Here is a 17,827-nt window from a genome sequence, read left to right as displayed (position 1 = left end):
CAGATCCTCTGGGACTGGTGGTGGGTTGCAGCCAAGATGGTGGAGCTCCCCACAGGTGGAGCTGTAGTCCCAGGGCAGTGTAGATGTAGCAATGGAGGAGAGGCACAGGTGGTGTAGAGGCCGGTGCCCAGATGTAGTAGTGCGGGGTGTAGTGATGCGGGAATAAGTGGAGGACACCAGGGCATGTAGTTCCAAAGCTTTACTCACAGTCTGCAGTTCACACAGATGCCTGCCTCCATGCTGTGTCCTCTGGGTCCTGGGCTCAGTCAACCTCCAGGCAAGATAGGATGCTCCCTTCCAACACTCCGCCAACATGTACCTTTCTGAACGTCTCCTCTATAGCGCCTTTAAGTGAAGTACTCCTAGTACTGAGTTACACTGGAGTGCCTCCTGACAGATGTTCCCAAGAACTCTACTTGTATGGCAGACAGCTGTAGCCTGCTTTGGGGACTCCTTACTCCTGAGTCCCGGCTCACTATCCAAGTTGCTGTTGTGCCCCCAAGTCTTAGATGGGAGTAGTGCATTTACAGCCCACTACTCCACCGGTGTCTGCTGCAGGACCTTCAGTATCCATACAACCTCGGGGACCGGGCCCCGGCCTTGCGCTTAGAACTTCTAGGCAGGGTTCTTCCTCTAACCCATGTCCTCTGTATTCCCTTTTACTCCTTCATTCCGTACTAATCCCTCTCTCTCATAGAAGGTCAGGTTTCAGTCTAATGTCTTTCTCCTTCTTTCCTTTCCTGTGCCAGCTGGCTCAGATCACTGAGGCAGCTGCAGCACTCCTTCCTCAATCCCTCTTCCAGGGATCCTCACTCCTCTCTGAGTGACTCTCTCTCTCGCACTCACTGACTGACTGACTCTTTCCACTCTTTATGTATTCTCAACTCCACCCGCCTCCCAGCACGTTTCGTGTTCCAAGCAGGAAACCACCAAAGGTGGTCTGCTACTCTCTAAGCAAGGAGCCGCAATGTGGCTTTGCTACACTACTTTGTTGTGTGGGATGTGGGTGTTGGAGCGTGGTTAGGAGTTCCCACCCTACCTGGATGGTGGTGCACCACACCTCAGGTGGAGGTGCAGTACCTCTGTGGCGACTGAAGCCTCAGGGGCGCCACACAAGCTCATTTTGTTCCTTTGTCAGCATTATCTAATACAGACACACTCTCCAGGTTATTTATTTCTCATATTGTAAGGTTATATGGGATCTCTCTTAACATTGTGTCTGATAAAGGAGTGCAATTTGTCTCCAAATTCTGGATAGTTGTTTGTAGTAAATTGGGGACTAAGTTGTCATTTTCCTATGCTTACCACCATGAAACCAACGGTCAGACTGAGAGGACAAATCAATCTTTTGAACAAATTTTAAGGTACTTTATGGTGGCTTGGTCTTTTTACCTCTTGCGGAGTTCATTTTTCACAATCAGATAAATCAGTCTATTGGACCCTCACCATTTTTCTGTAATTATGGTTTTCATCTCCATTTTGGATAATTTTCTAGGATTTGTTATAAATATCGTGGGGTGGAGATCACTATGCAGAGACTTGGGGATGTCTGGAGGGAGGTTCAAAAGAATATTGGAGCCATTCAGATTTGCCAAAAAGTGTAAGGTTGATAGAAGACGCTTGGTGGGTCCTGTTTTTAAAATTGGAGATTGGTTATCATCTAGAAATATTGGATTTAAAGTGCCATCGATAAAGTTGGGTTCAAAGTTTATTGGTCCGTATGAGATCCTGGAGGTGGTCTTTCCGGTGGCATTTAAATTAATGCTCCCTCCATCCCATCACATCGCAAATATTTTCCATAAGTCTTTAATGGAATTAAACACTCTTCGGCAGTGTCTCCCTCATCTCCGTCTTCTCTGGTTTCAGTTGATGGTGGCTTAGAGTATGAGGTTTAGTGGGTTATAGATTCTCATGGGGTCCAAAATTCCATCCAATACCTCATCCATTGGAAAGGATACGCACCAGAGGATAGATTCTGTCACAACTCAAGATGTGGAGACCGAGTGGTTAGTCAAGGCCTTCCATCTGAAATTTCTTGAGAAACCTGGGTGTCTGGTAGCCCTCCTCACGATTCCACCCCTAAGTGAGTCTAGGGTAAAGTTACTGACAGCTCAGCAGTCCAATCTGGTGCAGGGACATGCTGAAGCTGTCAATACTTTGATTGAAAGCTCAGTTGTCCAGTCAAGTACAGGGGCATGCTGACCTGTCGTAGTGATTGACAGCTTGGCCATCCAATCTTAGACTGGGAGGTGCTGGGCTGCCTTCAGATGTTCCCTGTTCCAGGAGACTGCCAGGCTACTTAGCTGGGCTATCAATCACAGATCTCTGCCAGATGTAGATTCAGGTCTGTGTGGTTTGTTTCTCTGTGACTTATGCTTTGCTTGTGCATCTTTTTGCGACCCGTTATTCTCCTTGTATTATGACCTCAGACCGTTATCTGACTACGCCTTTGTCTCTGTTTATGATGTACCCTTCTGGCTCTTGACCTCGGACTCCTTGGCTACCTTGAATCACAGCTTGCCCGTGAGAAGTGACTCACCCATCATACACTGTGCATAGACAGAAAACTGCTAAATGGGGAGAGTGTGGTTGGACCACATGGTAGCAGGTCTATTACTATTCCTCAAGTAATAATCTAGTGATTATCTCAGGCTGATAAAACAGTGATTTTATTAAAAAAAAATACACTAAGTAGCCTTGTAAGATTAGGTAGCAAAAACCCTTATTCACTTATAGCCTGTGAACATAAATAATGGCATTACTGTTCATGCCTGTATCACTTTATATACACATAATATATAACTATGTCTGTGACACTTTATTTTTTATACCTAAAATTATATGTGACAATCTATTACAAAAATGCATGCAAAAGTAAAATTGAAATTAGAAAAATATTTTACCATGGGAATGCAATATGTAAAACACAGGATAATGTTGCCATCATGAGGGCATAACTGGTATTGCAGCTTCACTGGATAATAATTTTTCTTTATGTCATCATGCAAGTACTACAAAACTTCCAGACTGATAGAAGAGGGAAACCAGCCTAACCCTTCTCAGCAAAAATTGAGAAGTAGACAAAATTAAGGTCTGCATAACACACGTCATAGTTGCGGTGCTTTTTTTGCCGTTCACGGTAAACCTTTCGCTATTATTGCACTGATGCCGGAACATGTGAACAGAGACTAAAGGTGTCAGTGACCAGTGACATATGTCACACTCTAAAGGCCAAAAGGGACAAATGTTAATGTTTACATACGGTATATTACTTTTAGGTTTATCTAAGTTACTTTCTTTGTTCTGACTTCAAGATCCATTTGTCTGCACTGCTTCAAACAAATCTAGTAGTCCACAGTTAATAGGGAATAGGGGATAACTTGATTTTTTGGGAATAACTCTTTAATTTATCAATAATTTTTGTGATGATACATTAGCCTCTGTGTTGGTATCCTAATGCAATGATGTCACTCACTATAGCAATTCTTTTTATTTAAAAAGTTATATGCTCAATTGCGATACTGTCACATATGTTAAGTATCTACAGTATATGCATTTATATGCTGCATTTTATTGTGCATGTCAGAATATTCTGCTTTCATTTGTAAGTTGTGTTTTATTGTGATAATGTCATCAATATATCTCTGTTGTAATTGATGCTGAATTGGTAGGCAACCACGCATCCTCCTGGCTAAGCTACGACCACTTTTTAAAAACATATCGGAAGTGACCAGGACTGCTGTGCCAAAAGTTATAAAGGTGACCTGTGCAACAATTTTGCACCATTTCAAGCAGACACATAGTTCAATTGGGATTATGTCCCAAAAGAGATTGTATCCATTTGATGAATCTGTTCAGTTGATGTCACAATAATCTGTGTATGAATATACAGTATATCATGATTGGTTAGAATGAGGGTACATTAATATTTGTATTTTCCCCATTTTGTTTGTCTGTAGTCTTTCTGTTTTCTACTGAAATGATGTCACGCTGTTGTTTGCCTAGTAGAGTTTTTATCTATTCCTTAGATTTGTTCTAATATGATTACGTCACAATAGTCAAGGCCCCCCATACATTTTAGACCAACATTGGCAGAACCCATAGATATTGGCAGGCTTGGTCCGGTCTAATGTGTATGGCACCTCCCAACTCTCCTCTGACTGATTATGTTGGGGGAAATAAGGATCTGGCATGTCCGATTTTAGAATGCCAATCATTTTTTTTCTTGGCTTGATAAGGCGCTACCAGAGATTTCTGGCAGCGGCTTTCTCATAGAGATCACAGGAGCACTTAGCAGAGCTGAGTGCTCCTGCATATGGAGGATCGGGGAGAAATAGCTACAAGGAAAATGATCAGCCAAACCAACAGCCAACAGCTATCTATTATGAAGGAAGCCCCTGTCATTTTTTCCTAGGTAAAGATATATTCTGTCACAATTGTATTTGTATTAATTTAGGATTGGTTTATTCTGATTCTCTCACAATATTATTTTTGGCTGTGCCCCATTGTAATAAAACTACAATAGGCGCTGTATGCCTTTATATGTTGCATTCTATTGCAAACATGTCACAATAATATATGTAGTTATATTTTGGCTGTGTTCTATCCTAATTGTGTATTCATTGATGTATTCATTTACAGGTTGTGTTCTATTGCAATCCTGTCACAATCCTGCTTGACTTTATTTCAAGGCTATGCTCTTTTGTGACAATGTAACAATACAATGTATGCAATTACGAGAAACCCAGTTTAATACTACATTGTAATGTGAATTTGCAAAATGGAAAATGAGAAAATCTACATTTGCAAAAAGTTTTATCATTTAAAAAGTTAATTCTTAATTTGATTTATGATTTAAAGCTAATAAAACTAAAAAAGTAAAAAAAAACACATTGTTACAAAATCTGCTCTGTGTGTCTTGAAAATTGTCAATCCATTACATGCAACAGTCGATAGGAAGGAAAAGTCCCCGGACTGCATGTATCAGGCACTGGTTGTATGATTCCTGCCTTATATATTTTGATTCTGAAACTCTGCCATGTTTCAAGGAAAAACATACTTTAAAAGCTGATGGTGACCAAGCCACACTGGTGACTAGTCAAAAAGGCGGGTGCCCAGCAGATTCTTCCTGCAAGCTCCCAAGCTTGTGTGTATGTATAAGGAAAGATCTGTCGATCATTGGCAGCAGGTGGGGAGAAGCCTCCAGGGACCGGCCTTTTCAGCTAGTCAACCATGTGTTTCAGTCAAACCGATGCTGTATCAGCTATCAGGTTCCCTTCAACCTCTTTACGACCTATGACGTATAGGTATGTCATAGGGCGCCTCCCTTCCTTTGATGCGGATCCAGCTCTGAGCCCACATCTTTTCAGGCACATGATAGCTGATCTGATCTGTCATGTGCCCTTAACAGCCGCGAGTGGAATCGCGATCCACCCGCCACTGTTAACATGTTAAATGTCACTTTCAGTGTCTGTCAGTGGCATTTAACATGAGTGCTCCAGAAGCACGTCACAAACCACACCCATCGGCGCCCCTGTCACATGATCGTGGGGTGGCGATGGATTGGCATGACAACTGGGGATCTGCAGGAGACCCCAGTGCTTGTCATTGCAGATCTGCTATGAGCACTGCCCCGTAGCCAACGCTCATAGTAGATGATACATTTTGCTACACATAGCAGGGCTGAAGAACTGCTATAAACACAAGCGATCAGGAAATTGGAGCTTCAAGTCTCCTAAGGAGACTATTGAAGCAAGTAAAAAGTAGAAAAAAAGTTTTAAAAAAAATTAAAAATAACATTCAAATCACTCTCCTTTTGCCCCATTCAAAATAAAACAATAAACAAAAAATCAGAAATACACATATTTGGTATCGCTGCATTCAGAATCGCCCGATCTATCAAAAATATAAAAATAATTAATCCTATTGCTAAACGACATAATGAGAAAAAAATAGAAATGCCAGAATTACAGTTTTTTGGTCACCACAACATTGCAATAAAATGCAATAACAGGTGATGAAAACATCTACCTCAAAATGGTAGCAATAAAAACGTCAGCTCGGCGTACAAAAGAAAAGCCCTCACCCAGTCCCAGATCCTGAAAAATGGAGATGATACAGATCTTGGAAAATGGTGTCTTTTTTAACAACCTTTGGATTTTTTTTCCACCACTTAAATAAAAACTAACCTACGGTAAATATGTTTGGTATCTAAGAACTTGTAATGACCTGGAGAATATTAAGGGCCAATCCATTTTACCAATCAGTGAGCATGGTAAAAAATAAATAAAAAATAAATAGCAATTGTAGGATTGCACGTTTTTTGCACTTTTACCGCACTTGGATTTTTTTCCCATTTCTCAGTACACTATATGGTAAAGTTAATGTTGTCGTTCAAAAGTAAAACTCGTCCCGCAAAAAACAAGCCCTCACAAGGCCATATTGACAGAAAAATAAAAAAAAGTTATTGCTCTGGGAATAAAAGGAGCACAAAGCAAAAATGCAAAAAACTGGAAAATCCCAATGTCATGAAGGGGTTAAGGAGTTTCATAGAGCAATATATTCTTTTCACTTAAGATTATATATTTTATTGCACATCTGCTATAATCTTTTATCTGTTATTTGATGTTTCCTCATATCTGCAGAATTCAATGATGGTCTGTGCCAGCTGTTAACAAAACCTTGTGTCAACCTAAAGCCTCAAACAATGGGACTAGCAAAAGATGCCTGGGAAATAGGAAGAGAGTCTATCACTCTTGATAAAAAGCTGGGACAGGGCTGCTTTGGAGATGTCTGGAAAGGTAAGACTTCTCAGATTTGGGAGGTCATCTCTGGACTCTGTGTGGCTATTGTTCAACGAATCAATCATAATAAGTAAGAAAAGGATAACAGCCCTGATGGCCAAGGTCCACATTAATTTAGGTAATATGAAGGGTCCTAATGGGTAAACCGGCCATAAAAGGGCATTTTAGAAGGGTTCTCCATAGCTCCACATCCCTTTAAACTTTATGCATTTACTGTTATATGTTTAAAGGGAACCTGTCAGCAGGATTGTGCACAGTAAACTACAGACAGTGTCAGGTCGGTACAATTATACCATTTTATTCAGTATAACGGCGCTGACCTGACAGTGTCTGTAGGTTACTGTGCACAATTCTGCTGACAGGTTCCTTTTAAGTTTTAAGCGTTTTAAGTTTGTAGTCTGTGCTTATGTTATGTTCACATTCTAGAGATTTGTTGCAGAAAAATTGTCTGATATAACCTTACACAGATGTACCTCTAAAGCTTAGATGTTCATGACTAAAGGCCCCGTCACACTAAGCGATCTCACTAGCGAGACGGCTGATTTTGTGACACATCAGTGATCTCGCCAGCGAGATCGCTGTGTGTGACGGGGATCAGCAACCGGCCCTCCTGCCGGTTATCGCTGATCGTGCTCAAGCGGCCTGGGCCGTTTTTCGATCGCTGGTCTCCCGCTGCCTAGCACGCATCGCTGCGTGTGGCAGCGAGAGACCAGCGATCAGTGACGCTGGATGCTGGTTGCTAATGTAAACATCGGGTATCCAGTAGCCGCGGCCCCTGGATACCCGCTGTTTACCTTGGAAACCGGCGTACACGCTGGTTTCCAAGGTAAACATCGGGTATCCAGGAGTCGCGCGGCTCCTAGATACCCGATGTTTACCTTGTAAACCAGTGTGTATGCTGGTTTCCAAGGTAAACAGCGGGTATCAAGGAGTCGCGCGGCTCCTGGATACCCGACGTTTATGGGTCGCCCTCCCAGGGCCGTGGGGTACTGGGTACTGGGCCGGCGTCGGCGGGATGTGTCACAGCAGCGGTGACCCGGTCCGTGGCCCTGGGCGCCCAATGTAAACCGGGTAGATTGGAAATGATGGAATGTAAATGAATAGTTCGTGACGCCACCTGTGGTGTTCGGCAAGTGAGATGTTGAGCCAATGTTGCGTGCAGATCCTCTGGGGCTGGTGGTGTGTTGCAGCCAAGATGGTGAAGCTCCCCACAGGTGGAGCTGTAGCCCCAGGGCAGTGTAGATGTAGGGGGAGAGGAGAGGCACAAGCGGTGTAGAAGCTGGTACCCAGATATAGCAGTGCTGGGTGCGTTGACGCAAGAATGAATGGAGGACACCAGGGCTTATAGTTCCAAAGCTTTACTCACAGTCTGTAGCACACATACAGGTGCCTGCCTCCGTGCTGTGTCCTCTGGGTCAGGGACTCAATCAACCTCCAGACCAGATGGAATGCTCCCTTCCAACACTCCGCCAACATGTGCCTTTCTGAACGTCTCCTCTTATAGGGCCTTTAAGTGTGAAGTACTCCTAGTACTGAGTTACACTGGAGTGTCTCCTGACAGATGTTGCCAAGAACTCTACTTGTATGGCAGACAGCTGTAGCCTGCTTCGGGGACTCCTTACTCCTGAGTCCCTGCTCACTATCAATGTTGCTGTTGTGCCCCCGAGTCTTAGATGGGAGTAGTGCATTTACAGCCCACTACTCCACCGGTGTCTGCTGTAGAACCATTAGTGTCCATACAACCTCGGGGACCAGGCCCCAGCCTTGCGCTTAGAACTTCTAGGCAGGGTTCTTCCTCTAACCCACGTCCTCTGTTCCTTTTACTCCTACGTTCCGTACTAGTCTTTCCTTCTTATGGAAGATCAGGTTTCTGTTCAATGTCTTTCTCCTTCTATCCTTTCCCGTGCCAGCAGACCCAGGTCACTGAGGTCTGCTGTAGCACCTCCTTCCTCCATCCCTTTCTTAGGGATCTTCTTTCCTCACTCCTCTCCAAGTGACTCTCTGACTGACTGACTGACTGACCGACTGACCTGAAATCCTAAACCTTCCCGCTCTTTTATGTATTCTAACTCCACCCGCCTCCCAGCACGTTTCGTGTTCCAAAGGTGCTCTGCTACACTCCAAGCAGGGAGCCGCAATGTGGCTTTGCTGAACTACCGTGTTGTGTAGGATGCAGGTGTTGGAGCGTGGTCAGGATCCTCCAACTTACCTGGATGGTGGGGCACCACACCTCAGGAGGAGGTGCAGTACCTCTGTGGCGACTGAGCCTCAGGGGCGCCACATTTACATTAGAAACCAGCGTCCAGCATCGCTGGTCCTGATCGCTGGGGCTGTCTATGTGACAGCTCACCAGCGGTCAGCCTAACAATGTCCCAGTGATCCCATCATGTCGGATCGTTGGTGGCTTCGCTGGGACATCGTTTAGTGTGACGGGGCCTTAACCCTTGCCTTCAATGTCAGCTCATCCTTTACATAGTTAGAGAAGGACCTGTAAAGCAAGGAGTGGCCAGCAGATCAATAAAATATAGATGCCTGCAATGAAGAAGCATGTCCATGATTCACTGCCTTGGTTTTCCTTCACAACACAATGTTTTTTTTAATTTGGGATTTTCATATGGAGCTACCTTATGTTAATTGCTATTTTTCATACATTCCATTCCCTTTCCACACTTACAAGGTACATGGAATGGTACAACTAATGTAGCTGTGAAGACCCTCAAGCCAGGCACTATGTCTCCTGAAGCATTTTTGGAGGAGGCTCAGATCATGAAGAAGCTTCGCCATGATAAACTGGTCCAGTTATATGCAGTTGTTTCTGAGGAACCCATATATATTGTCACTGAATATATGGCACAGGGTGAGTTTATAAAACAATGAGCTGATAGCATTGCTAAATTTGATATGACATTTCTTCTAGTTCCCTGCACATGAGACGTTTCTTTAGTTTTATGCAGGTTCATCTCACAAAGTTTTGACTTTTCGGGGATATTTATCCTAAATTGTAAAATAAGGCTGCTAAAGATGGCCCAACGTAAGTCTGTTTTTTCTCTAGGAAGTTTGCTAGAATACATGAAAGAAAAAGAAGGCCGATATTTGAAGTTACCTGAGTTAGTGGATATGTCAGCACAGGTAAGTGGGTTCAGACTGGTTACCTTCTATATACAATAATGTGAACATTTTAATTCAAATAACTACTATCCATTGACCATGGGTGTGGTACAATTAGTGATAGGTGAGAGAGGGAATATGAATGAAGATCAAGGAACAATACATGGAGAAAAAAAATAAAAGAATACAAACTTTTCATGACTATTAAACGACCACAGGTCAACCACACACTTAGATTTTCTTAGATTTTCTTTAGATGCGCCCTACAATTGATCATAAAACATCTGATATCTTCAAAGTTTTCTCATCAAAATAAACTAAGGCAAAATAAAAATCAAAATAATGAATACTAAGTGTAATTCAGGTAAATGTTCTATATATATAGAAATTAGTCTATGTATGTGTGTGTATGTATGTGTGTGTGTATCAGCCACGCCCACTCCACATAACAACCAATTACTAAGCATCTCAGGAAGAGTTCAGAAATCAATATTTTGTGAAATAACCATGATTTTTAATCACAGCTTTCATGTGTCTTGGCATACTTTCCACCAGTCTTTCACACTGCTTTTGGGTGACCTTATGCCACTCCTTGTACAAAAATTAAAGCAGTTCTTCTTTGTTTGATGGCTTGTGACTATTAGACCTCTTTCACACTTCAGTTTTTTCACGTCAGTCATAATCCGCCAATTTTTTAAAAAAACGGATCCGCCAAAAAAGGGGTGGATCCGTTTTCTTCCCCCATAGACTTACATTATTGTCGGATCTTGACTGATGGTCGTCCGTCACCCCCACTTTTTGACGGATCCGCCAAAATTTTTCTGGCTCCCGGGCGGATGAGGTGGACACTGCAACGTTTTTTCTTCTTGACGGTCCGCTATTTTCATGTGCGCAGGCCCTGAAGCTTTGCTCCGGGATCATTTTTAACCCAGTAATGCCGTTCCGGGATCGTTAAAAAAATATATTCTCTCTCTCCTGCGGTTACTTTAAAATTTCACTTTCGCCGGATCCGTCAAAAGAACGGTCCGGTGACACCCATTGATCTCACAACGATCACGGATCCGTTTTCCGCCATTTTCGCGGATAACAACTGACAGACAACAATGGAAGTGTGAAACAGGCCTAAGTGATGAGTGAGTATACTCATTGCTTGGGTTTTTCCAAGCATGCTCGGGTGACCTCTGAGTATTTTGGCGTGCACGGAGATTTAGTTTCTGTCGGCGCAGCTGCATGATTTGTGGCTGCTGGACAGGCTGAATACATGTGAGGAATGTCTGTTTGTTAGGGAATCTCCACATGTATTCTGGCTGGTCAGCAGTCGCAAATCATGCAGCTGAGACGACGAAAACTAAAGCTGAGTGCAGACGGACTTTTTAGCCCTGCGGATTTTTCCGCGCAGAATGGATGAAATCCGCAGGTCAAATGACCTGCCTTTTTCCTGCGGATTTCTTCCATTTTTCCTGCAGTTTTATTGCGATTTTTGTGCGGTTTTCCACTGCGGTTTTCCCCCTGCGGATTTGGTGACAGGGGAGATGGAAAACCGAACAAAAAGAAGTAACATGCTGAGGATTTTGTACCGCAGGAAAACTGCGCGGAAAAATCCGCAGCGCCTGCACAGCGGTTTTTTTTTTTCATTGACTGTACATCACAATGCGGATATGGAACTTTTCTGCGCGGTAAAATCCGCTGCGGATCCGCTGCAAATCTGCATCGTGTGCACACAGCCTAAATCTCCGATCATTTTTAACCCAGTAATGCCGTTCCGGGATCGTTAAAAAAATATATTCTCTCTCTCCTGCGGTTACTTTAAAATTTCACTTTCGCCGGATCCGTCAAAAGAACGGTCCGGTGACACCCATTGATCTCACAACGATCACGGATCCGTTTTCCGCCATTTTCGCGGATAACAACTGACAGACAACAATGGAAGTGTGAAACAGGCCTAAGTGATGAGTGAGTATACTCATTGCTTGGGTTTTTCCAAGCATGCTCGGGTGACCTCTGAGTATTTTGGCGTGCACAGAGATTTAGTTTCTGTCGGCGCAGCTGCATGATTTGTGGCTGCTGGACAGGCTGAATACATGTGAGGAATGTCTGTTTGTTAGGGAATCTCCACATGTATTCTGGCTGGTCAGCAGTCGCAAATCATGCAGCTGAGACGACGAAAACTAAAGCTGAGTGCAGACGGACTTTTTAGCCCTGCGGATTTTTCCGCGCAGAATGGATGAAATCCGCAGGTCATATGACCTGCCTTTTTCCTGCGGATTTCTTCCATTTTTCCTGCAGTTTTATTGCGATTTTTGTGCGGTTTTCCACTGCGGTTTTCCCCCTGCGGATTTGGTGACAGGGGAGATGGAAAACCGAACAAAAAGAAGTAACATGCTGAGGATTTTGTACCGCAGGAAAACTGCGCGGAAAAATCCGCAGCGCCTGCACAGCGGTTTTTTTTTTTCATTGACTGTACATCACAATGCGGATATGGAACTTTTCTGCGCGGTAAAATCCGCTGCGGATCCGCTGCAAATCTGCATCGTGTGCACACAGCCTAAATCTCCGAGCACGTCAAAATACTTGGAGGATACCCGAGCATGCTCGGGAAAACCCGAGCAACGAGTATACTTGCTCATCACTAGTGACTATCCATCTTCCTCTTGATTACATTCCAGAGGTTTTCAATGGGTTTCAGGTCTGGAGAATGGGCTGGCCATGTGTCACGGACACAGTGACAGCCCTGCCACCCAGGTGGCGCGGACCTGAATAAAAAGTGTAAGGAGACTTCTTACCCACAGCGATGAGAGGCCAGAGTACAGCGCGGGTATGGGTTATCCAGCTCCAGGACCTGCGGGGAGGGTGGAGCCATAGAGAAGTGCTCGATGCCCGCAGGACCTGCGACCACGTGACCGCGCGTCAGAGAGCTGGGCAGAGCTAGGGCCGAGCTCCTGCAGCGCCGATGATAGTACAGGAAAAGAAGCGGAGCAGAGCAATGACTATAGTCAGGCAGGCAATAGGGTCATACACAGGGCGGGCGGCGAGGTACAAGAGGGATATCCAGGAGGAAGGTCAAACATAGCCAAAGGTTATACACAGAACGGGCAGCGAGGTACAGAAGGGATGCTCAGAAGGGGAAGTCAGAATGTAGTCAGCAGTCATACACGGGACGGGCAGCAAGGTACAAAATCAGCAGACAAGAGACGTAAACCGTGACGGAACCAGATCAAACACCAGGCAGGCAAACAACGATTTGGCATGAAGCACAGTCAGAACAGGGTCAGGCACACTCAGCTAAGAGTATAAATGACAGGGGATGGCTCTACCATGAGGCTATAAGAACCCTCCCTGGATCCACAGAGAGGCTTCCCAAGTTAACTCTTACACCACCTACCCTGAAATCTCAATAAACCATGACAGTACCCCCCCTTCAATGGGGGGCCTCTGGTCCCCCATGTCTCTCAGAATATCGGGCATGGTATGCCCTGACCAGGCGATCAGCGTGCACCAGTCTGGCTGGCACCCAAGACCGGTCCTCCAGACCGTACCCCTTCCAATGTACCAGGTATTGCAATGACCCGCGAACCCATCGAGAATGTACAATGTGTTGAACCTCAAACTCCATATGTCCATCAACCAATACCGGAGTTGGAAGGGACCCTGGTTCCTCTACCATCGAACCTAATGGTTTCAGCAAGGACCTATGGAACACATCATGGAGTTTCAAAGATGAAGGAAGAAGTAAGCAATATGCTACCGGGTTAATCACCTCAGTTATCTCATAAGGGCCAATGAATTTTGGCCCTAGTTTGGCAGAGGGTAACCTTAGGCTTATGTTTCGCATGGAAAGCCACACCTTATCTCCACACTGTAATGTCTGACCAGAGTCCCTCTTACTATCTGCAAAACGTTTATACTTCTCTTGTGCTTTGGAAATATTTAAACGCACCTTTGACCATAGATCACTGATCCGGTTGATACAGTCTTCAGCCCCCGGACAGTTAGAACCCAGACGTGAAAATTCCCCAAAATGAGGGTTTAATCCGTAATTAATAAAAACGGTGACCTACCAGTGGATTGATTTATCCATCCGATTGTTGAAGGCGAATTCTGCCAACGGCAAGGCATCACACCTTTCATCCTGCAAAGTGGAAGTCAAACACCGAAGAATCTGTTCCAGCGACTGGTTAGTGCGCTCCGTTTGTCCATTGCTTTCTTGGTGGTAAGCTGAGGAGAAAGACAGAGATATCCCCAACTTCTTGCAAAAAGCCTGCCAAAACTTAGCTACAAATTGTGAACCTCTATCAGATGCAATGTTCATAGGTAGAGTTGAGCGAAACGGGTCGAAAAATTTCAAAAGTAGCCGACTTTTGGCAAAGTCTGGTTTCATGAAACGAAACCCGACCCTAGGATGAGGTCGGTCACGAGGTCGGCGACTTACGCGCCAAAGTCGCGTTTCAAAAGTTTGTTTTGCGCTCTTTTTCAGCCAATCAGGATCCACGGACACTGTGGGCAACATGATAACATAGGCAGGGGTCACCACCATCTTTTAGAAGGGCATGCAAGTGATTGGCTTGCTTTGGTGGGCGTCACAGGGGTTATAAAAGGGCGTGCACGCCGACCGCCATGTTACTTCTGCCGATCTTAGCATAGGGAGAGGTTGCTGCTGCTGATTCTGTAGGGAGAGCGTTAGGCAGGGAAGAAGAAAAAAAAACTGCTTCTGCTGCTAGCGATTTTGCCTGTACAACACACCAGTCACTGTGTGTGCAGTGCAAGGGGAGGCTATATTGTGGTGGATCAGCGGTGTTGGTTGTTAGGCTGCCTTCTAAGGCTTCCTGACAGCTGCATTGCTGTTTACCCACTGCTCTGCAAACTGCTTTTTTAAAAGCAATCCCAATTTTTTTTTTTGTCCTGCAGAGGTACTGAGCGTGCATTTTTTCACACCATACAGCGGTGTACGCTCCTCACACAGTACCGTGTAATGGCTGTTATCACAGCCACAGTGAAGCTATCTGTGTGTCACTCTGTGAGAATAAGTCGAGGACATGTTCCAATCTTACAGACCTGCACCTACTAGTTTTGTCTAGCTTTCAAACAGTTAAATATATTTGCTGTTTGATCGTATTCAAAACTATAGAGAGACAGCGTGTGTCAGTCCGTATACTTAAAAAAACACGGAGCTTGACAATTTTACGTACACCGGACAGCCGTGTATGTGCACGCTCCTCTCAGTACCGTGTAACGGCTGTTATCACGGCCACAGTGAAGCTATCTGTGTGTCACTCTGTGAGAATAAGTCGAGGACATGTTCCGTTCTTACAGACCTGCACCTACTAGTTTTGTCTAGCTTTCAAACAGTTAAATATATTTGCTGTTTGATCACATTCAAAACTATAGAGAGTCAGCGTGTGTCAGTCCGTATACTTAAAAAACACGGAGCTTGACAATTTTACGTACACCGGACAGCCGTGTTCGTGCACGCTCCTCTCAGTACCGTGTAACGGCTGTTATCACGGCCACAGTGAAGCTATCTGTGTGTCACTGTGGAAGGATAAGTGGAGGACTTGTTCTGTTCTTACAGACCTACACTCTAGGGAGATTCCTATTCTGCCCAATTCTACATACACCTTGTAGTTTGTGATACACTAGCCAATTTCTGCCTGTGACATAGCGCTCTGATATTCAGTGGGCCTCACACAATCCAAAAGTGTCCAGTGTCCACTAGTGTGTGCAGAAATTCAAAATCTCCCTTATCCTGTAGTCACTTTTTTCACACCTGTGCCATCGAGCCTGTGACATAGCGCTCTGATATTAGTGGGCCTCACACAATCCATAAGTGTCCAGTGTCCACAAGTGTGTGCAGAAATTCAAAATCTCTGTGATCCTGTAGTCACTTTTTTCACACCTGTGCCATCGAGCCTGTGACATAGCGCTCTGATATTCAGTGGGCCTCACACAATCCAAAAGTGTCCAGTATCCACTAGTGTGTTCAGAAATTCAAAATCTCCCTTATCCTGTAGTCACTTTTTTCACACCTGTGCCATCGAGCCTGTGACATAGCGCTCTGATATTCAGTGGGCCTCACACAATCCAAAAGTGTCCAGTGTCCACTAGTGTGTGCAGAAATTCAAAATCTCCCTTATCCTGTAGTCACTTTTTTCACACCTGTGCCATCGAGCCTGTGACATAGCGCTCTGATATTCAGTGGGCCTCACACAATCCAAAAGTGTCCAGTGTCCACTAGTGTGTGCAGAAATTCAAAATCTCTGTGATCCTGTAGTCACTTTTTTCACACCTGTGCCATCGAGCCTGTGACATAGCGCTCTGATATTCAGTGGGCCTCACACAATCCAAAAGTGTCCAGTGTCCACTAGTGTGTTCAGAAATTCAAAATCTCCCTTATCCTGTAGTCACTTTTTTCACACCTGTGCCATCGAGCCCGTGACATAGTGCTCTGATATTCAGTGGGCCTCACACAATCCATAAGTGTCCAGTGTCCACAAGTGTGTGCAGAAATTCAAAATCTCTGTGATGCTGTAGTCATTTTTTTCACACCTGTGCCATCGAGCCTGTGACATAGCGCTCTGATATTCAGTGGGCCTCACACAATCCAAAAGTGTCCAGTGTCCACTAGTGTGTGCAGAAATTCAAAATCTCTGTGATACTGTAGTCACTTTTTTCACACCTGTGCCATCGAGCCTGTGACATAGCACTCTGATATTCAGTGGGCCTCACACAATCCAAAAGTGTCCAGTGTCCACTAGTGTGTGCAGAAATTCAAAATCTCTGTGATCCTGTAGTCACTTTTTTCACACCTGTGCCATCGAGCCTGTGACATAGCACTCTGATATTCAGTGGGCCTCACACAATCCAAAAGTGTCCAGTGTCCACTAGTGTGTGCAGAAATTCAAAATCTCCCTTATCCTGTAGTCACTTTTTTCACACCTGTGCCATCGAGCCTGTGACATAGCGCTGTGATATTCAGTGGGCCTCACACAATCCATAAGTGTCCAGTGTCCACAAGTGTGTGCAGAAATTCAAAATCTCCCCTGTCCTATAGATACCTTGTACCTTGTTTTACATTACTATATAGTTTGTTGGATTTTGTCTACATTTCTACAAAAAATGAGGAAGGCTGGTGGAAGAGGCCGTGGAATTGGGCGGGGGTTGGCAGCTGATAATGATGGTGTTGGTGGTGGATCTGATGGTAGTGGCAAGAGCAAAATAGGACCGAATGCAGGAGGTGTTGAGCCTGCATCATCGTCTGGCTCCATAAGGCTTCGAAGGCTTAGTTTTCTAGGAGTTGGCAAACCGCTTTTAAAGCCAGAGCATCAGGAAAAAGTTTTGTCTTACATTGCTGACTCAGCCTCCAGCTCTATCGCCTCCTCTTCTGAAGTTGTAAAAAGTAAAAGCACTGAGTCGTCATTGGAGGCTCATGTTCATGAACACACCTTTCCTTGTGTCCTTCACCCCAACCAAGATTGAAGGATGACGCAGGCCATACTACTGATTACTCCATGGAGCTGTTTTCACATACCATGCCTGGATTATCAAGTGAAATGGTGAATTACCCAGGCCAAGATGAATCTGACATGGATTGCACTGATGCACAGCCGCTGATAGATGATTCTGCTGGTACATTCACTCAGAGCACTACATTGTCCTCGCAGTGTACAGAGCCAGATTCTGACCCTGATGAGACTCAGGTGCCCCTTCCCGCACACTATACCACCATACACGGAGACACAGAGGAAGGTGCACATGACATTGAAGAGGAGGTGATGGATGACTCAGTTGTTGACCCAGATTGGCATCCATTGGGGGAAGAGGGTGCTGCTTCCAATAGCTCAGATGAGGAGCATCCACAGCAGACATCGACATCGCAACAGCTGTTATCTGGCAGGCCCGGAGCACTCCAAAGACAGGTT

At 44.7% G+C, this 17,827-nt stretch overlaps 1 protein-coding gene across 1 annotated transcript in view; it reads left to right on the top strand.

The window, feature by feature from the left end:
• FGR (FGR proto-oncogene, Src family tyrosine kinase) overlaps positions 1-17,827 on the top strand; it is a 417,108-nt gene that overhangs the window by 284,266 nt on the left and 115,015 nt on the right. The window contains exons 8-10 of the mRNA XM_073564004.1: positions 6,645-6,800; positions 9,481-9,660; positions 9,856-9,932. Of these exons, the coding sequence (XP_073420105.1) occupies positions 6,645-6,800; positions 9,481-9,660; positions 9,856-9,932 (413 nt within the window). The remainder of the gene's footprint in view (positions 1-6,644; positions 6,801-9,480; positions 9,661-9,855; positions 9,933-17,827) is intronic.

This window comes from Dendrobates tinctorius, unplaced genomic scaffold (assembly GCF_039654945.1).
Source record: "Dendrobates tinctorius isolate UK_male_01 unplaced genomic scaffold, ASM3965494v1 ptg000015l, whole genome shotgun sequence".
In the NCBI taxonomy this organism is placed as follows: Eukaryota; Metazoa; Chordata; class Amphibia; order Anura; family Dendrobatidae; genus Dendrobates; species Dendrobates tinctorius.
This window is presented reverse-complemented; position numbering and strand designations above follow the sequence as displayed.